Here is a 22,416-nt window from a genome sequence, read left to right on the forward strand (position 1 = left end):
CTGGTTGGTCCACTACTTGCCCTAGCTGGGCAAGTCGTAGGCTAGCAAAGCTGAGGACTTTTCCCTTTTGGTTTTCTACTGTATTCACCATGTTTAGCTTACAAAGGCACAACTTACAAGTTTTCCCCGTCTGGCAGCAAAACTGCCAGTTTCTGACTGGTTCCATGCTAGTAAGAACCGGGCTGGGAATGGGATGCCAGGCCATAGGCTCTCACTATCCTGACCCTCAGTTCCAGCAGTTTTTGAAAAATAAATACTTCTTAATTATTTGTCTCCCTTTGATAAATTCCAGAGCCCCGAATAATTGCTTTTTATTATTCTGTCTAGGTGTATACTTACTTCTTGTGGAGAGGATTCACTGACCTCTTCACATTGCCATAGCTGACAGTCCCTCTGGTTCATTCTTCTTCTTCTTCTCCTCTTCCTCCTCCTTATTTATTTATTTATTTATTTATTTATTTATTTATTTATTTAAGATTTTACTTATTTATTAATGAGAGACACAGAGAGGGAGAGGGGTAGAGACACAGGCAGAAGGAGAAGCAGGCTCCATGCAGGGAGCCTAACATGGGACTTGATCCTGGATCTCCAGGATCAGGCCCTGGGCTGAAGGCAACGCTAAACCACTGAGCCCCCTGGGCTGCCCTTCTTTTTATTTTTAATTTTTATTATTGAAGTATAGTTGACATAACATCTCTGGTTTATTCTCTCTGAAGATTCATCTTTCATGAAGTAACAAGAAATATGAAACTTTCATTTCCCTCATTGTGTAAGTATGTCTGGGGGAATTATATATCAAAGAAACAACTCAAAACCAAACAATAAACCATGAGATGTGTTCAAGGTTGTCATAATTCCATTGTTGGTATTACTAACAAATTAGAAATAATTTAAATAACACTTGAAAAGTGGTTAAAAGAATTGTATTACCAACAATAAAATACCACATGGACTTGAAACATGATCCTTAGTGGACTATAGAAATGCACATTCTTGGTTTATATATGTTAACTAGAACTATGTATTTATTCTGCTAAAGATATGGAGTACATTTTCAGAGATGGTTTGATACTTATTTTGAATAATATCTATAAAATTACTTAATTTTTTATTTTAAAATTTGACATAATTATGTTTATTCTTTATTATATTTGATATTTTTAATATGCATGATGAATGGTTTTGTTTACCTGTTTGTTTTGCAAACTTTTGCAATGATAAAGTAAAGTCACCTTCTTCGTTATTATTCTAGAGTTTATACCATGAGAAACTGTCCCCTCCCACACTAGACTATAAGACTTGCTTCTTTAAGCAAAATCCTTGACAAGAAAAAAAAAAAAAAAATTCTTTTAGTCATTTTGGAAGGGGAACCATAGCTATTCAAAATTCTGAATTGTCTGACTGGTTGATTGTACTTATTCAAAGTAGTTGAGCATCCTTGCCTGAATTCTTCCTCACATTGCTGATGTATAAAATTCCAATGCGCTTGCCTGGAGGGCACACCCCTTCCTTCTTTTTCCCCCCAGGTTCCTCAGAAAACATACACACACATAAATTTCCCTTATGTACAGTGTAATTGAGATTGTATAAGATTGAGATTAACTGGGAAAGGGTGAGCTTAACATTTCACAGATCTCAGAGAAGCAAAAATCTAAGTCCTTAACCAATACCGTTCCTTCTTAATAATCCAAGGGAGAAAAAAAAAAAAAATCCAAGGGAGGCAACTGCATTTCACTAAGCCTGTGATTGAAAAAATGAATCACGCCTTGGGCATGTTAAAATTGTATAATTTAATTAATGGCAATCAACAGTATTCCTACTTTTTAGAAAAAGGTAATAAAGCCATTGATTCAAATCAATCATAAACTTTGGCGGAGTTTATTTTAATCCACAATTAATGAGAAGACATTTATTGAGCACCTCCTATACATAAACTTCTAAATGCCAGGATTTGGCATTTAGAGATGTAAAAGACAGTCATTGCCCTCAAGGTATGGAAGTACAAAAGATACGTATAATAGTTGGAAGCACATGATGAAGGCAGACAGATGTTGAAAGGATAAAGACTACTCTGGGGGCTAAGATGGTTTCTTTACTCATTTAACCACATGTAGAGAACATTGACTACATTTCAAACACTGTTCCAGGTGTGGGGGAACATTCTGAATAGACACAGAAAGTCTCTGCTGTCGTTGAGCTTATATTCTAGTAGGGGAAGACACATACTAAACAAGCCAACAGATATATACTGTGATGTCAGGAAGTGAGGACTACTATGATGAATAATAAAGCAGGATAACAGGATAGAGAGAGACAGGCTTGGGAAAAAGGTACTGTTTCAGATAGGTTTGCCAGAAAAGATATCTCTGAGAAAAGGATCTTTTAATGAAGAATCTAATTGTATAAAATGATGAGCCATGTAGAGAAGTGGGGGAAGAATTACGGCAGAGGAAATGGCATGTTTAAAGGTTCAGGTGGGAATAGGATTGGTAAGTTCCAAGAACAGCAGAAGCCCAGCAGCAACTGGAAAGGATTCGGCCAGGGGAGAGAGGTAGGAGGTGTGGATGTGAGGCAAGTGGAGGTCAGTGCATTGACCTCCCTGTAGGCCAGTGTTGTGACATAATCAGATTCAGGCTTTAAGAAAATCACTTTAAAAAAATCACTGGCTTAAAAAAAAAAATCACTGGCTTTATGAGGAATGAATTGTATAGAGAGAAGTGAGAAGAGTCAAAGCCTATTGGCAATATATTAAGGTAAGCTAAACTGCTAGAACAATCATCAAAAATATACTTGCTCAAACACAGTGGAAAGAGCTCCTTCCATACTTTTGACTTTATTATCCTTCAGTACCTTGTCACGCAAAGTCAAGACTCAGTCACCATGTTCAGATTTCAGGCACAGAGAAGAGGCATACCTGTTCTAATACCTTGGTGCAGAAGTGGTGCTCACCACTTTTGTTCACATTCCACTGGTGAGAATTTAGCCATGTGACCACACCTCACTGTAGGAGATCCTGGGAAATGTACTCTGACTGTAGTCTCTACTATAGGAATACACTATAATAAATCAGATGAAAGATGAAGGTGGCTTGAACTAGGATGGGAGCAATGGAGGTGGTAAGGAATTGCTCATATTTTGGATATATTTTGGTGGTAAAAACCAGATTTACTGATGAAATAGATGTATGTGTGAGGAAAAGAGGGGTTAAAGATAAATCTTCAGTATTTGAGTGAATGGTGTTATCGTTTATTCAGATGAAGAAGACTTGTAGAGAAAAGATTTCTGTTTTAGCCATGGGAAAATTTGAGGTACTTGTTTGCCAGGTAAGGGGAGATATTAAGAAGACAACTAGATATTCAAAACTTCAGTTCAAGGGAGAGGCCGATGATGATATAAACTTGGACCATCAGCATGTGGATAGTACTCAGAATCATTTGGGACTAGATGACGTCTCCTAGGAGTGAGGATATATGGAAATAAGAAGAGTACCAGGGACTAAATAAATGTTGGGATACTCCAGTATTTGGTAATTGGGAGGAGGTTGTAAGCCAGCAAAGGACACTGAGAAGGAGTGGCCAATGAGATAGGAGGAAAACCAGGGAAGAAAGGCATCCTACAAACCAAGAGAAGAAAGTGTTTCAATAAAAAAGAGATCATGTGTGTCAGATGCTGTCTGAAAGTCCCAGTAGGATGAGGACCATGAGTTGACCATTGAATTTGAAAAGTTTCAAGTCATGGACAAACTTAGGTAGAGTAGTTTTAGTGGAATGTTATATACAATCTTTAGAGTGAGCTGAGGAAGTAACGGGAGGTAGAGACTGTACAGGCAATTCTTTTGAGGAGTTTTGCTATAAGGAAGATAAAGAAATAGGGCAGTAGCTGAGAAGTGGACTGGGAAATATTTGTTTAGGTGGGGGAAATTACAATGTGTTTGTATTTGTTGGGGATGATTCAGTAAACGATAGAGAAATTGGTGCTGCAAAAGCATCATTTAAACAGGGCACAAGTGATAGGTTCTGCCTTGGATAAGAGCTGAGACTGTTCATCCACTGTGAAAGGAAGAAAGGCAGAAAAGAGGGTACAGATGCCAGTAGATTGGTAGATTTAGTGGTAAGAGAATTTGGTGATAAGAGAATACAAAAGCTCTCTTTTGAGAGGAGAAGCTGTAAATTCTTTACATCAGAGAGTAGGAGAATGAGTTGACTGTGGAGGAATACTGAAGTATGGAAGCAGGTGAGGTAAGCAAGGGAATGCCATTAGTCTTGGACCACAGAATCTTAGGTAGGTAAGAAGGTAGTGAAAAGAGGAGGTAGGTAATAGAGAGCAAAAACATACTAGGGCAATTTGACTAAAGATCCCTTTGTAGTCTATGAACCGTTGGGGTGAGAGACAGTAGAGTAAATAAGAAAAAAAAAAAAGAGGTGATAGGCAGAGGGAGATAGATTGAGATTATGATTTACGAGGTGTAAAGTTACTAGTAAAGCAAGCCTTCAGTGTGGTGAAGGGAATTAATGGTTGAGGTGAATGAAAATTGTTTTTTAGGCTGAGTTACAAAATTGGTGAAGAGGAATTTATAGGTATTTGCTCATAGAAATAGAAAAGCGTTTGGTAACAAATTGGTAACCAAGGCTTTGGCTCATTTATTTTTTAGATTTCTTCCTAAAGTCTAGGCTCCAAGAGCAAGATATTCAGAGGAAACCAACTTCTTTCTATACCCACGTGTGCAACCCCTGGGTCTCCCTGTTAGGGGTGAGTAACTTCATCTTCATCTCAATTGTCCTTAAGAAAGAATTCAGGTAGAGATGTTGATCTAGGGCACTGCATAGGAGAGAGGAGAAAGGACAGTCTTAACTAGGAGCAATGAGATTTGAGTGTGTTACATTAGAATTTAAAGGAGACTACAAATGGTAAGATTATATTTAATGAACCACTTATTTTAATCAATGGTTTGCTTTAAAAATAATCACCTGTGATAACCTGTGGGTCACTAAATTTCTAGGCATACCAAATTAGCATAATTTAACTCTAATTTGTTTCTTCTAGGGAGGAGTAGGACAAGGAACTAGGTTAGAATATCTATTTATTGATTGTTTTGATTACAGGGTACTTTTGCCAGGTATATTCTCAAATATCTGCTTAAATGAGATTTTGAATTATATGTGAACTTCAACTGTTCAGAATTGATAGTGATCAGAGGTTGATGAGAGGGACTATTGTTTCTTATGGCCCTGGGCTTGTGGCTTGCTTACTGTGTGATAAGCCATTAGGTGACTTGCCCTTCCTACTGTTTCCACAGGCTATTGGGTCCCTTCTCATCATGTTTGTGATTCAGTGGGTCTACACACTCATTAACATGGGTGTTGCTGCCATTGTGTATTTCTACATCGGTCGGGCCAGTCCAGGGCTTCACCTTGGTAAGCAGCAAAACCTTTTTTTTTTATTTTTATCAGAGCCTTTTTGCCACCATCTTCCTTCTTCTCCTTTAGCATTCATTGAAAAAAATGCATTTTGACCTCCTATTAAATGCCAACACTGACTCAACTATGAATCCTATTTTCAAGTAGCTTATAGTCCAAGAGGAAAAATATAGCAGCACACAAATGGTAACAAATAAAAAATAACGACTTCTGAGATTGATTGCTTCCTAGCCTTTTGGCTAAGATCAAGTGTAGCAACTTCTGAGAATTTATAAGACATCTGACAGTAAAATTGGTAACAACGATAGCACAAGGGCCTGGAGGAAAGAAATGGAAATATACTGTTTTAGGTTTCTAATACTACTGTGAAATACTATAATATCACTTAAAGGTAAACAATGATAAGTTTAAAAGATATACTACAAACTCTAAAGCAACCACTAAAATAATACAACAAAGAGATATAGCTAATAGGCCAATAAAGAAGATTAAATTGAATTTTAAAAATACTCAAGTCATAATAAAGCAGGGGGAAGAAAATGATAATAAGGGACATATGAGACAAACAAAAAACAAATAGCAAGGTGGTTTATATAAACCTATCCATAAGCACACTAAATATAAATGGTCTAACATTCCCAATTAAATGGTTAAATGTTCCCAATTAACACTGAGATTGTCAGATTGAATAAAAAAGCATTATCCAACTATATGCTGCCTACAAGAAATCTGCTTTAAACATAAAGGCACAAATAAATTAAGAGCAAAGGGGAGAGAAAAGGTAATATCATTATAACATTAATTAAAATAAAATTGAAGTGATTGTACTAACACCAGACAAAATAGATTTCAGAAACAGACCAGAGATAAAGAGGGTCATTTCTGAAAGGTAAAGGGAAAAATTCTTCAATAGGACAAAACAACTTTAATACTTATACACTTAGAAACAGAGCTTTGAAATCATGTGATGCAAAACCTGACAATTGCAAAAAGAAATAGAAAACTTAATGATTATAGTCCAAGATTCTGATACCTCTCTCTCAATAATTGCTGAAATAAATAGGCATAAAATCAGTAAGACTTTAGAAGACTTGAAGAACATTGTCAACAAACCTGACCAAACTGACATTTATAGAACATTCCACCTAATGACAGAGTATACATTCTTTTTGAGTATACATGAAACATTTACCAGGATAGACCATAGTCTAAAAAGAAGAAAGTTCTGAAATCAATGACCAGAGCGTCAAGAATATAGAAAGTAAGAAACACAATCAGCACTCTGATTGTATATCTGTTATTCCTTAATGATAAAGCTGTTTTAAAAAATACAGTTGAGAGCCCTTTTCAGGAAATTCCATGATGCCTCAATTTAAAATGGCGCAGTTAGTTTCAAGATTCCAACCTAAGAAACTAGAGAAAGAAGAGCAAATTAAACTCAAATAAGAAGAGAAAAGGAAAAAAATAAAGATCAAACTAGAAATCAATTTTAAAAATTTATATAGAGACAATGCAATGAGACAGAAATCTGTTTATGCGAGATCAATAAAATTGACAAACCTCCAGCTAGACTGATTGGCATAAAAGGAGAGAAGGCACACAACTACCTATAGCAGGAGTGAGAGAGATAACATTACTAGAGTCTACAGATATTAAAAGTAAAACAAAGAAATATTATAAACAGTCATAGGCCAAAAAATTTGGCAACTGAGATAAACTGGACAAATTCTTTGAAAAATGGAACTATTAAAGCTCACTCTAGAAGAAATATAGGGCTATTTAGGTGATTTACATATCTTGTCATTAAAACCCTGCCCCCAGAGAAAACTCTAGGTCCAGACGGCTTCACTAATGCAAACTACCAAATGCTTAAGGAAGAAAGAATATTAATTCTATAGAAACTCTTTGAAAAACTCCACACCAATATCGCTCGTGACTGTAGATGCAAAAACTCATGACAAAATTTTAACAAGTTGAACATAAAATATATAAAAAGGATAATATATCATAACAAAATGGTTGTGTCCCAGAATTTAAGGTTGATTTAACATTCTTTTTTTTTTTTAATTTATTTAACATTCTGAATCAATTAGTGTATTAGTTACAAACTAGAAGAGAACAACTACAGATATTTCTGAGGAGAAATTGAAGAGGAATTTAAAGAAATAAATGAAGAGATCTACTGTGTTTGTGAATAGGATTATCACATAGGATTGGATAGTCTGAATAATGTTGGTGGACTCTGGGCTATAGGTGTGGTCACTAGTTGTCCCGTACCTGGCTTTAGGGTGATTTAGGGCAAGGGAGTGTTGGCTTGGTGTGTGGAAGTTTAACAAAAAAGGTGATTGATTGGGGGTGAGGGCCCTGACTGGTTGGCTGGTTAGTATATCCAAACTATGCTCACAGGGGAGTCGGTTGCTATCTCTAGGAATTAGCTCCCATCTCCAGGATTAAGATCATACATTCCAGAGCATCAAGAATATAGAAAGTAAGAAAACACAATCAGCACTCTGATTGTATGTCTGTTTTTCCTCAGTAATAAAGCTATTTTAAAAAATACAGTTGAGAGACTTTTCAGGAAATTCTATGAGGCCCCAATTTAAAATAAAGCAGTTAGTTGTCAAGATCTAACTAAATCAAACCATAACAATCCAGGCAAACTGAAAAGAAAAAAATCCTTTAGAATTAGAACAGTCTGATGTATAGTTTTGAAAGAAAAGCACTTCAAACATTTTTAGTCCCATTTACATTAAAAATAATGCTTTAGAAAAAGTTATGCTAAGGAGAGGTCCTCCTATCAGCTAGTTTAAGGGATAGATATATTTTAATTAACATAAGGGATTACATTAGTAATTTCTTCTGAATTTCTCAGAAATTAGTTTAATATTAAGAAATTTAAATATTTCCCAGAAATTTATTCTCGGGAAAATATGAAATAAAATATCAGGCCAATCTACATCTAAAAACTTAGATAATTTAGAATCTAAATGATCACAAACAAGAAGGATCAGTAAAATGTTTGTGTTTATTTTCTTCCTTCTGACAGTATCAAAATATATTAGGAACTTTCTCTTGCAGTTGCAGATATTAATACAAATCTAAAATCTGGCCCTCTTTAACCACAAGAACCCTAAATGAAACTGAGGAAATACACGTTATCAGCTGCATCCTGTTGACATTAGCCAAGGTTCTAACATAAGCCCTGTAATGCTAACGTCCTGATTATATATGGAATATTATCAACCAATTTTCAACCAGCCATATATATATATTTACGTCCAGTGTCCAGCCTTAGGGTATACATTCACTCCACTTTATATATGTATATAATTTGGAGAAGCACTTTATAAAATTACATTTGATTTGATTTCCTAAAGTTCTATATAATTAATTATGTGAGATTTTTTTAAATCGATACCAAAGAAAGGATGGATTTAAAAAAAAAAAAAAAACAGTTGATAGTCCTCGACACCTGGATGCCTCAGTGATTGAGTATCTGCCTTTAGCTCAGATCGTGATCCCGGGGTCCTGGGATCCAGTCCCTGTATCATGCTACCTGTAGGGAGCCTGCTTCTCCCTCTGCCTGTGTCTCTGCCTCTCTGTGTCTCTCATGAATAAATAAATAAAATCTTTTTTAAAAAATTAAAATAAATAAGTAAAATAAAATCCAAAATCCCAAGAAAGATACTAAATACAGTGCTGCAGAGGATTTGCTAACTTCAGTCTTTTTTGGTAATTTTTTTTCTTAAATTCACATTGATAATATGTTAAATACATGCTATAAAATCCCCTTCTAGACCATTCACTCTTTTTTTTTTTTTTTTTTTAATAAACCATTCACTCTTTAAGCATGCAAAAGACGTTTTTTTCATCTTGGAGCACTCACAGTACAATACCCACAGGATCTGGCACTTAGAATGTTTCAAAGGGTGTTAAGTGAACAGTTGGCTCCATATGTAGACACATCAGAGCTGAAGTTTGAAGTGAGATTATCATGATACCAAATATCCTGACATCGGATACACTGATTAGAATAGGATTTATCAACTTATCAATTGGGTCTGGATGTAGAGCCTTTATTAATATTTATATATATATATGTACATGTCTTCCCTGCAGGATTAGCCTCTAACTTCAGCTTCTTCAGGTGGATGAAGTCCCTTCTGATCCCCTCCTGCAGGTCTGTGCTAATCTGGGGCTCTGGGAGGTACTCAGGGTGTCCAGTCCCTGGTTAGGTGTAAGGGAACCTGACATTTGACCACCTCGAGGACACTCAGACTCCACTGTCACTGCCTTCCACCATCCTGCTCCCCCAGCCTCAGCTCAGCAGGAGCCTCCTGTGGCTCAGGTCTTCTCTTCATACCCTCAGGAATCATGAACAGAGGCTTTATCTAGAATCTGATTGCTGAGTGCTGAGTCAAGAGAGCTGCTGTCAGTGAGTTCACAGTCTAAGACGCACCAGTGTCAGTACACAATCATACACAAGACTAAGGCCTGAAGGCCTCCCCTACTGCCATCCCAAACCGGAGGCAGTTGAAATGATTGTGTTGGCAAAAGCGCAGAGGTCAAGTACAGAAACAGAGCAGAGATTCTGGAGGATTTCTGTGGGCCTCCCATGTTCAAATACACAGGGAAAGGGAGAAGCAGGAGGAGGCCTCATGTCGAAGGTAAGATTTCAGGAGTGCTCTAATCTCTTTCCTCTTCCTCCTCCACCCTTCCGGTACCAATGCTTCCTCAACTTTGAAGGCCTCAGGACTCTGGAAAATCACTTCCCTCCTCTTTCAATACCAGTGAGGAGTCAGACCTGCAGGCTGGGAAAATCCAGGCAGGACCCAACCAAGTGTTTGTTTGGTTTCATTTTGTTGGTTTGTTTTTGAAACTGTAGTTATCTGGGTTGCATTTCCCAATATTTCCACCTTCTGTACCCTGACATTGCTGATGGATGATGGGAGCCTTTCCCATTGATCCCAAATGTTAATTCAGAATCCTCTTTTTGTTTTTCTTTCCATTTTTCTTTATTGTGATAAAATAGACATATCATAAATCTTATCATCTTAACCATTTAAGTGGACTCCATGCCCAGCGCGGGGCTTGAACTCACAACCCTGAGATAAAGACCTGAGCCGAGATCAGGAGTCGAACATTTAACTGACTGAGCCACCCAGGTGCTCCCCGCCTCTGCCATTTTAACCATTTTTAAGTGTGCAATTTAGTGGCATTAAGTACATTTGCATCATTGTGCAACCATCACCACCATCCATCTCCAGAACTCTCCATCTTGCAAAACAGAAAGTCTATCCCCATTAAACAATAACTCCCCATTCCTCTCGCCTAAGAATCCTTCTAAAACAATGCTTTGCAAGCACTACCAGTCTGTTCAAGTTGGCAAAAGAAATGAACCCTTGGTGCTAGAGCCTACGATGATGAACAACAAGAAGCAGGGGCTATGGAAACCATCAGGGAGAGGCTCAGGAGGAGGTGGTGTGTGAGGGGAGAAGCCCTGTCCTCTGCCTGGAAGCTGGGCTATTGTCCTTTGTGCAAGAGTAGGAGGGGGCAGGTCACCCCTTGGCCTCTCTTCCAGTCTGGGGCACCAGGTTGGGTGACTTAGGTCACAATATACCAGTACTGATCTCTCTCCCCTGCCACCGAGTCCTGAGGAAAGTAGAGGTTGAGGGGACATAGATTCTGTATAGAAGCTGCCTACAGAATCTGGAGCTGCAGGTGGTGTGTGGTTGATAGTACTTGGCTTATCTGATTCACAGGAATATTTTTAGGCATTTCTGGTTTTAAAGCCTATTAAAGACCATGGGAGGTCACTACACCTTAAGCTGCACTCTGAATTCCAGGAATTTCACCTCTGAGGTCACCATAGTACTATTGAGAAAAAACAATGTCTTTGGAGAAGATTATTCTTAGAAAAGGATAATGCTTTAGATGGAATAGAACCCAGTGCACACTATTCATTCACAGCTCCGTGGGCTTGTCAAGTGGGTGATGGAGGCCTCAGCTAAGTCTCAACATCACACTTGCTGGCCTCACATGGCTACTGGATGAGATCCTGTGGTGGTTATTCAGGAAGGTTAAAGGACCGAGAGAGGAGGATTCACTTAAAAGTAGAAATTGCTATTTTGTAGTTTCAAAGATTTTGTTCCCCTCACTTCCCCTAGATGCTCTTCAAAACCAAAGAAGAATAATACTGTAGAATGTGTTTGGGCAGGGACGCCTGGGTGGCTCAGTGGTTGAGTGTCTGCCTTTGGTTCAGGGAGTGATCCTGGGGTCCCGGGATCGAGTCCCACATCGGGCTCCCTGTGAGGAGCCTGCTTCTCCCTCTGCCTGTGTCTCTGCCTCTCTCAGTCTGTGACTCTCATGAATAAATAAAATATTTTTTTAAAAAAAGAATATTTTTTAAAAAAGAATTTTTTAAAGAAAGAAACAAAGAATTTGTTTGGGCAAAGGACTTTGGCTATGTTGTTCCTTCTGTTATGTATACAATTCCCAGAATTATGTGAAATAAAGCCTAACCTTGACAGGGCTTTCTTCCCAGAAGTCCTAGCAAGTAAGAATTCTCAGGCCATTCTGGTCTAAAAGTGAAGCATAGTATTTACCTGAACTCAGAAGAATACAATGGTTTTACCTTTAAAAGAAAAAAAAAAGCATTAACAACAAAAAATACACTGGCATAAACACCTTGTATGTTGGCTATGTTACTTCTTGAAGATTCACCCTTTATAGCAGCTCACTCATTTCTCAGAAAATCTCCATGTATCTAATTTAGATATGTTCTCAGAAAGTGGCTACAAGCCTTAGTCCTGTGACTTCGGAACTTCTATTGTCAGAGGCAACCGGCGCTTCCCACTGAGGTTCCACGAGTGCAGGATGTCAGGTTGCTCCCTCTTTAAAGTAATTGTCGAATATATTCTTTAAACAATCAAACATCACTACTCACAAAGTAGATTCCTTTTGAGTAAAATGTTGAGGAAATCCCTGCCTGAGGTGTGAGTTAAGGACCTACGATAGACTGAGGGAACCGAAGATGAGAAATCAAGGCGGCAGAGGTCTGATGGCCTGGGCGGTGAGGCTGATGGCAGCGCTGGGACTGTCCATCCTCTGCAGGCGCTCTGACTGCCGGTCTGATCTTTCCTACTGCATTCTGCCTCTAGCACTTTCCTCTTGTATCTCACATTTTCCTTTCCCAGTTTATTCTAACTCCAACTGTGTGTAGACACTTCAGTGACAATGGAATCCACAACACGACTTGCTTTTTGTCTTCAGGCTAATTTAGTGCCAAAAGTCTTTGCAGCTCCCCTCATAACTGCTTCCTAAGTAAACCTCAGCCCCAGAAATCATTCCTCATTCGATGTTCTTTCCAAAGAACCAAAGAGAAAGCTTCTCTTTCCACTCTTGGTTTTCCAGCCTCTCCATCCCATTACTTCATTTGGCAAGAAAGCAAAGGAAAGCTGTAGGGCCCCAACATGACACCATTTGGAAGGTTATCCTTGAGGGTTGTCTCCTATTGGGTGGGTACAGTTTTATATGTTTCTATTAAAGAGAGGTAAAGATCACTGTCCTCATTTGATATTTATTTTTTATAGTTTGGGTTATTTTATTTAAATACATGTTAATCTGGGAAACGAACAAGGGGTAGTGAAAAGGGAAGTGGGCGGGAGGTTGGGGTGACTGGGTGATGGGCACTGAGGGGGGCACTTGGTGGGATGAGCACTGGATGTTATGCTATATGTTGGCAAATTGAACTCCAATAAAATTTTTTTTAAATAAATACATGTAAAATAATAAGCACAATGACATTTTTTTGCAAAGCATTATTCTATCCTAGAGGAGACATCTCCACTGTTTAACACTTTTTCTATCTGACCGCCTCTGTGTTTCTCTCCCTGAAGGAGCTTGAGATCTCCCCAAGAGCAGATAATTTTGGCACCGTCCCTGGCTAGGGTTGACACGAAGATGACTCAGCTCACCCAGGAGAACGCAGACTTCGCTACTCGGGATCGCTACCATCATTCCTCCCTTGTGAGTCGGGAACAGCTGATGTCTCAGTACTGAGGTACTGAGTACTCATTAGTAGGCAGCCCAGGGACCCTCCTCTCTTGGAGCTGTCCAATGCACAATGGAGCCACATCCCAGAACCTTCATGATGCTGGTTCTCCTCAGTAAGAAACTCAAAGACCTGTCCTCCCACTGCTGGTCTGGACAATGGAAATCTGTATTCTGGTCTGGGAGCACCCATCTCACCAGGGTAACCACTGGAATGGCTGTGGCTTCCAAAACATGCACCCAGTCTGAAGAGCTCCATACAGACATCAAGACTTGCAGGTGTGGAGAATCAGGTCAGGTTGCTTGTTCTGAGGGCCACAATAAATGATTATTTTAAATTTTATTGTATTATTTTTTGAATAAATAGTACACTCACATGGTTCTAAACATCAAAGGATAATCATATACATAGTGAAAAATCTCCCTCCCATCCTTGTTCCCCATATGGTCATCCCCTGCCCCAGAGGTAACCACTGTTCTTACACATACTTCCAGCCTTTATGAATATACACGTAAGTAGGGATGTGGGTTCCTATTACTCCTTTTTATACACAAAAGGTAGACTATTCTACATGTGTTCTTCACCTTGCTTTTCCCCTGAACCTGGACACATTTCCATATCAATACGTACACAGTTTCCTCCTTATTTTTCATTGTATGAATGTGGTATAATTTATTTCATCAATTCCACAATGATGACATTTGGATTGTTTCCAATGTTTCGCTATTATCATCAGTTCTGCAGTGAATAATTTTGTACATATGTACAAGCATAAAGTCTATCTGTAGGATAAAGTCCCAGAAGTGGAATTGTAAGATCAAAGGCCACCTGCATTTGCAAGCTATTGTTGTTTAGGGAAGGTCTTTTTAATTAAAAAGTTAAATTACCGTGAAATGCGTAATGGGGACTCATGTTCTCGAAAGCCTTTGTGAGCCCCCAGCTCTGTGGACACCTTTGCAGCTATGTTACAGTATGAATGCACGAGGGGACAGGACTTTTTTGGCTCCTCTGTGAGTTCAGGGTGGCTTTCATCACAAGCATGCAGTCCTGGGGACCAGGCCGTAGCTTCCCCCTGGTAAATCCGGCACCTGGACCCGAGTTGGTGGGTTCCCTGCTAAGCCAGAGGGAAGTACCACTGGATCCGTTCTGATCCCTTTCTTCTGTAGGAGACGCTCTCAAGCCGGTGTGTGTGGAGACTCACCTGAGAGCCTTGTTAAAAGTGCAGATTTCTGCACCTCATCCATAGATTTCTTACTTGGTAGGTTTGGGGTAGAGTCCCGGACTTGCCATTTTTAATGAGTACCTCAGCGATTCCACGCAGGCCGTCCTGGGGCCCTGGGTTGAGGAGTGTTGGCCCACTGGGTGGAATAGGCTTCAAGCCAGCGGGGTGGGAAGGTCATGATGAGGGGCCAGTTGGATCTTATTCTCTCCTAGGAAATGAGGTCAAGTTTATGATGACTGCTTATGCACCACGTGAGTTAAACACCAGACTCCCGACCATCGTTAGAAGCAACTTAAAGCAAAGTCCATTGGCGTGTGGGAAATAGTAGCTTCATACAGTGACCGTATTCATGAAGGCCAAGGTTGGTGATCTCTGAGGGCCCTTTCTAAGAAGAAACTGGTCTAAGTTTCTCTTTTTTTTTTTTTTTTTTTAAGATTTTATTTATTCATGAGAGACAGAGCAAGAGGCAGAGACACAGGCAGAGGGAGAAGCAGGCTCCATGCAGGGAGCCTGACATGGGACTCGATCCCGGGTCTCCAGGATCACACCCTGGGCCTGAAGGCAGAGCCAAACCACTGAGCCACCCGGGCTGCCCCTGGTCTAAGTATCTGAAACATATTCTCACAGTTCTGGAGGCCAGACACCCAACATCAGTGTCACTGAAATCAAGGTGTTAGTAGGGCTGTGCTCCCTCCAGCGGCTCTGATCACTGGGATGAATTCCAGCCCTGCCTCTTCCAGCTTCTGGTGGCTGTGGGCAGTCTTTACCCTTTGGCCACATCCCTCCCATCTCCATGGCCAACAGCCTCAAATCTCTCGCCTCCATGGTCACACCCCCTCTCCTCTGTGTGTGTGATGTCAACCTCTGCCTCACTCATAAGGATCCATGTGACTGCATGAAGGGTCCACACACACAATCCAGGATACCTCATCCTAAGGGCCTTAAGGCTTTGGGATGTGGCTATCTTTTGGGGTACCACTTCTCAGCCTACTGCAGAAACCTTAGATGATTCTGCATTTTGCTCTTTTGAATTCTGCAGAACAAGCTGGAAAAAAGTAACCCCTCTGAGATGATGGTACTGTTGCAAACCATACACAGCAGATTCAAGTATCCAGGATAAGAACTTCCCCAACATCATTAATGTTACGGAAAAGAGGAAGAGGAGAATGAGGTGAAGAATGCCAGCGTTCCACTCAGTGTTGGGGTAACTACATGAATAGCTCACAGTCTAGTGTGGGAGACAGATACTAAATTCACTGAATACTCTAATTAGGTCTGAAAAACCTCATGTTTAGCCCAATCATTTTGTATCAAAAGTAATAGTAACCAGTACAGCAGTCATCAGATCTTAGCCTGGGATCCCCAGAGAGCAAAAGTTTATGTGCTGTTGCTTTCTTCGGGTGCACACAGGGAAGCAGAAGTGAGAGAAAATGGGAGGGAAACAGGGAGGAAGGCTCGGCATTGACTTAGCAAAAACTCAGCATCAGGGGCAGCTGAACGCTTCATCTCGAAGGACCCTTCTGAGAGCCTGTAGGGACACCTGCATCTCAAGACCTTCTTGCAGAGGGAGGAAAGGATGAGAATTCATCCACTGGTTTTTGTTTCCCACAGTCCAAGGTTAGCCATGAGATGTAAGCCACTCCCCACCTCAGTGCTGCCCACGCGTGTGATTTGCACTGTATGAATACCCACCAAATTCTACAGCAAACAGCAACCGGTGTGCATGCCGTTGGCTGGAGCCCAGCAGAACTGGTTTCTGCGGTAGTGACTGAGATGAAACAATTGGCCTCGGCCCCAGAGACAGGTGGGACAGAGTGATCTGAGGTGGCACGTAAGAGATGTTGTATACAACTTGTATAATAACAAAGGTCAGTAGTAAGTGCAGTTGTCAGAAAAATGGGAACTAGGTGTCACTAGATCATTCAGATGAAGTTTGCTTACCTAAAGGATGCTCAAAACTGTCCGCAGCAGGGTCGGGATACATGGCAGTGAGACTTGGAACATTTTCTAAAAGAGACAGAGGGGAAGATTGCAGCCTTAAGATTTTTGTCAAGAAGTACACAGCTGTAGTTGAGAATGAGTAAGTGTGTGAATGAGTAAGGATCATCTCAGACCTTCTAGAACCATGGATGTCTCCTTTCACACCATACTGTCTATTGAAAATCTATCCAATGATTCATCATCCCTCCATCCATCTATCTACCTACCCACTCACCTGTTGATCTAGCCATTTATCCACCCATCCAACCATTGATCTACCCATCTATCTACCCAACTATGGCTGGAGCAGCACCTGTACACATGCCCAAGACCACCTCACCTGAGCCAATCTCAGAGCTTTATAATGTAAAAATATAATCACAGGCCACTCAGACAGAAATGAACTCAGCCACCACCCTTAAACTTTCAGGGTGAGTACAGCCCAATTCTAGAGCATTCTTGAGTTCAGGGCTGAGAACCAGAACAGAAGTCATTTCTCAGATGTCTCTGGGAATCATGCTAAGTCTTCTGACCTACACAATAGAGTATATCCTGCACAAACAATTATAAATCAATGTGGAGGTTTGAGGTTCCAGATTCCATCTTCCACCCTCCCCTCCAGGTTTCTGACTGAGGGAGTATAGTTAAAGGATGGGAAAATGTGCTAATTTATGTATTAATACCCGGACAAGGGTATAAGAGCTATAGGCGGGAAGGCAGCTGAGGTCAGAAGGTTGAAGTATGTCTAACTTTTGAACCTAAGAATTCACTTCTCCCAAGGACCCTTGGATGAGGAGCTGGAATCAAGGAAGACATTGACCAGCTGGCCTTACCACCCAGTAACCGGTGAGCAGAGATCGTACGGTGGCCACACATCGCCTTTCAATCCTGGGCCCTGTTCACCAATGAAATGTGGCCCCAGATTTGACCAGTTAGACTGGCCTCCCACTCCCACGGAGAGGAGCAAATGTAGGATGCCAGTGGGGTGGGGACAGAAGTGTCCCTTGCTTCTGCAGTGCTGTGGCCGAGGGAGCTTGGGCGGTAGCTCCATCTTCTCCATGGGCACCGTAGGTGAGACATGGTGTTTGGGGGAAGCGGAGGTGGAGGCGGCGGCAGGGAGTGGCGCCTGCTACCACTGGCCCCATGTCCCCTACGGTGAGGAGCAGCACAGACAGAAAGCAAACCATCTACCGATCACGGCAGTGGTTCTTGACGTCTGCGAGCCCAACATTCCAGAGCAGAGGGGACCCCTGCCTCAGTGGGCCGTGCTGCGCCTGGCCAGCTCTCTGTAGCACTCGGCACCTGTGTCACACTCTTTATTCCACTTAGAATGTTCTCTTCTGTTTTCTTTGCTTGGCCGACTCCTTCAGGAAAGAATTCTGATGTCACCTCTCTAAGAAAGCTTTCTCCAGCCAATCCTCTATGCTCTTAGAGGACTTGCTCATACTTTCGTAAAATAACTTTTTATACTCGTGTGAGGACCTGTATTTTCTCCTAATCTGCTGGCTAGTCAGGGGCAGGGACTATCTATGTCTTCCTCATCACTGTGTACCCAGAACCTAGCATAGTGCCTGCTGGTACAGAGTAGGTGCTCAATAAATGCTTCCTGAGCAACCGTTTTGATCACATCCGTCTACCGCTGAAAGCTTACACTCAGTCTCTGTTTCCCGCTGCACTAAGTTTAAGGCAGTGGTTTTCAACCCCAGATGCACATCTAATGGGCATCACCTGGGAGCTTTTGAAGACTACTGATGCCCCGGTCCCACCACAAGAGATTCTGGTGAGGAACGTGTATTCCTGGCACTGGCATTTTATATATAAAAAAACTCCCCTGGCAACTCTCCTATCCTGCCAGGACCAAGAATCCCCAATGTGGCATCTAGACTCTCATCCATTTCTCCATCTGCACAGGAGTTCCCACTCGGAACCCTTCCCACACATATGGTCTCTTCCCAGATTGCTCTCTCATTCAGACCACCCTCTGTCCCCACCCAGACAAGGGCAGGGACCCTGCAGGCATGCGTCCCCAGAGCACCCTGGGAGTGTGGGGGAGCTCCCTGAGGGTGCAAGTCTCAGAGCACAGGGTTTGTCTGGGTTGGATAGGAAGGAAGAATTGGGTGGAACTTGTAGCGGGTGCCTAGGCTGCCTCCACGCCAGTGTGTGGACCGCACCGGCGTCCCTACATCAATAAATGGACCCCATGTTGGCCGAGAGTACAGAGCCCTAGATTTGCTCTGCTAGTCAGCACCTGCGTAGCCCTATTTCCTGTCCCACACTCTTTTCCAATTCCCTCCTTACCAAGTGAGGACAGTACAGGGGAGTGGACAGGGCACCGGGCTGGTGTCTGAAGATGAGCTCAGCCTTGGCCTTCTGTGTGTCTTTTGTGGGTACCTCCCTCCTCCTGTGGGGCCCGGGCCTATGGCTCGGGTCCCTGCAGCTCAGCCAGTGAGGTTGTTCTTGCTCACCTAGATGAGGAGCCCTCAAATGCCAGGGCTACTTAGAAGGAGCAAAAATGTCACGGGCCATATATTTCCACTTGCTCATGAGAAACCAAGACCTTTGGAAACAGGAGATTTTGAGACATGTATTATCTTTTACTTATTATTTGTAAATTATTATTACTGATTATTTACTTATCTTTGAAACTTATTTGTAAATTATTATTATTTATTATTTACTTATTATTACTTATTTACTTATCTTTTACTTAGCTTTTATTGTCCATAGTGGATCAGAGATTAGAGAGATCTTTTGCCTAATGAAAGTCACAGGTTCAAATGTTCCTTTTTTTTTTCCTTCAAATTTTAAAAATAGAGAAATCAAGAGACTCCTAGCGTAACCATCATTTAGTTTAACCCATACTGAAAGAGGTCAGGATGGTGATGACCCACGGCGGCAGAGAGTGGAAGGGAACACGGGTATTTTCCCCTCTGAGTGCCGAGCACACAAACGTTCTATTAGTGAGATTCATTGAGCTCTGCAGGACACGTTTATGACACAGCACAGGCGTACTTTTTTCTATGTAGACCACATTTTGATAAAAAGTTTCAAGTGGTTGTTCATGCCCTCAGAAATTGAGACAACACAGAGAAGCACCCAAATTCTTCAACCAATTTTAAAAATAAAACCCCAAAATAAAAAAATAAAAATAAAACCCAGAGAATGTAAAAGTTGGTTCCGCAAAGATTTTTGTACGGGCCTTTCGTTCCACGTAACAGTTTGTTAAAGAGAAGAGACAGAAAGGAGGAGGAGAGGAAAATTGCACATGAGCTGATTGGAAGAAAGCCACACACAGAGAAAAACAGAACAGCCTGATGGAGAAGTAGAGGAATGGATGGGCCCGGAGGCGCTCAGTGATGTGAAGTGAGACACGAAGAAAAATAGACAAGGAAAGAAGTAGAAACAGCCCCACGGAGGAGACACCTGTCAACAGAGAAAGACCCAAAAAAATGGGGGGTGCCAAGGGTGAGAGGGGGGAGCAGCCTCACAGATGAGGCAAAGAGGAGCCACGGGAGGGGGATCCCGCTGAGAGGGAGGTAAAGGTAAAGGTGTGGAGGTCGCACTTGCTCGCCAGCCGCCACCGGACTGTGCATCGGGGCCGCTTGTTCAAAGTCCGGGAGCTCTGTGATCCCACGAAGGTGTCGCCTCCCCAGGGACTCTGGATCGGGGCCCAGCACTTGGGACGCGCTCATCAAATAGGCGTCGACTTCTTGACCGAATGAAACGACGACGGCTGAAAGGCCAGGCCCCTCGGCCCTCGCTCGGCCCTCGGCCCACGGTGGGAAGTTCACCTGAGTTTCGCGCCCTCCCCCTCGGGCCCGCCCGGTGTCCTGGCATCCTAGGAATTTCCCTGCCTGCTCCAGGGAGGATTGTTCACGCTGGAAGGTTTTGCAGAATAAGGCCGCTTTATCAGAATCCTGTTGCGTCGGAGAATGTTCCTGGCTCATTGACGTTTACAGTGTGTAACCGATTTTATCGGAGGAATGTTGTTTGGAGCGGAATGGTCCTTTCAGATGGGCAGACAAGAAAAGGAAGGTCATTCGAGGACCAACCCCAAGCTAAGTTGTTACTCAGCCTTGCTGTACATGATGCTTGGGAGCCCGGCCAAGCCGTGAGCCAGCCTTCCTCCCTGGAGGAGGTCCCAGAGCTTCGCAGCCGGACGGTGGTGTTTCTGGCTCCTCTTGGCCCTCGGTGCAAACGCACAAACGCATGGGTGCGCGGAGGCAGCAAGGGGCTCCCTGGGCCTGGGGTCCGGCGCGCAGCCGGGCAGCCCCGCTCACCTGCACAAAATGAGCCATTCCTGACATTTCAGAAAGGGGACAGACAGTCGCAGAATAGGGAGATGGGTTTATTGTTTTAGATCTTTTGTCAAGCCCCCAAGGCACTCTGTTTCTGGGGCTCTGAACAAAATGGTGCTGGTGTAGTAAGTGTCCGGGGTGGGTGGGGGGCTGGAACTCTCTCTCCTTGGGGTGACCCTAGTGCCGCCAGGGTCAGGAGCCTCAGTCCGCATGGGTTCTTGTGCTGAGCGGGAGGCAGAGGCTGAGACAGGAAGGGGGGGCGGGGGTCAAGTGAGGTCAGAAGTCTTTGTTCCTGGTGGGAGGGACCGTACCCCGAAGCGGGAGAGGACTGAGGTGCCCCAGCTCAGGCCAGGGATGCTGGACGCTCGTCAGCAAAGGGAGGCAAGCTGGGAACAGCTAGAGCTGCTGGACACCCTCCAGTAATTTCTGTGAGCCCTTGACAGGGCTGGCCACGCTAGCACAGTTCTCTCACCCTCTACGACTGTTTCTAAACTTCTTCGTTACAGTGGGTAGAACTGTGACCCCCCAGAAGGTAGGTTCAAGGCCTAACCCTTGGTCCCTGTGAACGCGACTCGACTTGAAAAGGTCATTATGGATGTAATCAAGTCGAAAGGAGGCTATCCCCATTAGGCCAGCCCTAAACCCAAAGGCTGTTGTCCTTCTAGGAAGGCCACGCGAAGACACATACACCCGAGGGGAAGTGGCTGGGCGGCTAGAGTGACGTGTGTACGAGTCAAGGAACACCAAGGATCGCTGGCAACTGGCACAAATTAGGACAGAGCAAGGAATAATTCTCTAGTAGAGCCTTCGGTGGGGGGAGCACGGCCCTGTGAACACCTGGGTCTGGAAGCTTCCAGCTTCCAGGTCCGTGGGCGGTGCACGGCTGTTGGTTTACACCATGTTTGCAGTACTTTGCTAGAGCCGCCCTGGGAAACACATGGTAATCGTGTTCCTCAAAATTTCCGATCCCTCAGCGCCCCTGCCCCTCCACCCTTAGCCCATCGCTTCGTATTTGCTATTTTACAGAGAATTGGAAGTCCTCAGCCCCAGTCCAGACCCTTTGCTGTGCCACCCCCCGCCCAAGGCCTCCGCCGCCCCCTCCCGCCCCTCAGAAACCCTATCCTGCCAACCACCTTTTCTCTCTCTTAGAGCTTCGATTGTCCTCTCGTGGGCACACACCCTTTCCAGGTTCACATGTTTCCCTAAAAGCAAGAAAAACTCCCCTTCAAAGCCAGACTCTCCTGAGACTTCATGTCTTCATTTCTCGCTCTTCCTTATTCTTTGCTGCATCTGCTCCAGCTGCCGCGCCGACCCCTTCCCTAGGGTGGCCACGGGGTATTTTTGGCCAGCACACTACTTGACCTCTCGTCGGGGTGCATGTCCTTCCTCTCATTCCAGGGACGTGACTTCTCCTGGGCTCCCTCCCCAGCTCCTCCTGGCTCCTCT

At 42.8% G+C, this 22,416-nt stretch overlaps 1 protein-coding gene and 1 long non-coding RNA gene across 2 annotated transcripts in view; one reads left to right on the forward strand and one right to left on the reverse strand.

Annotated features, from left to right (window-relative positions):
* SLC12A8 (solute carrier family 12 member 8) overlaps window positions 1-13,807 on the forward strand; it is a 111,315-nt gene extending 97,508 nt beyond the window's left edge. The window contains exons 10-13 of the mRNA XM_077884556.1: window positions 4,652-4,749; window positions 5,297-5,414; window positions 9,537-9,597; window positions 13,316-13,807. Coding sequence (XP_077740682.1) covers window positions 4,652-4,749; window positions 5,297-5,414; window positions 9,537-9,597; window positions 13,316-13,478 — 440 coding nt within the window. The 3' untranslated portion in view covers window positions 13,479-13,807. The remainder of the gene's footprint in view (window positions 1-4,651; window positions 4,750-5,296; window positions 5,415-9,536; window positions 9,598-13,315) is intronic.
* Window positions 9,790-20,598, reverse strand: LOC144305583 (uncharacterized). Its single transcript, XR_013372577.1, has 5 exons — window positions 20,236-20,598; window positions 19,138-19,229; window positions 16,634-16,699; window positions 14,774-14,900; window positions 9,790-13,777 (listed from the first exon to the last, which is right to left on the reverse strand). It is a non-coding gene; the product is annotated as an uncharacterized LOC144305583 (long non-coding RNA).
* Window positions 20,599-22,416: the final 1,818 nt, after the last annotated feature.

Source organism: Canis aureus, chromosome 35 (assembly GCF_053574225.1).
Source record: "Canis aureus isolate CA01 chromosome 35, VMU_Caureus_v.1.0, whole genome shotgun sequence".
Classification (NCBI taxonomy): Eukaryota; Metazoa; Chordata; class Mammalia; order Carnivora; family Canidae; genus Canis; species Canis aureus.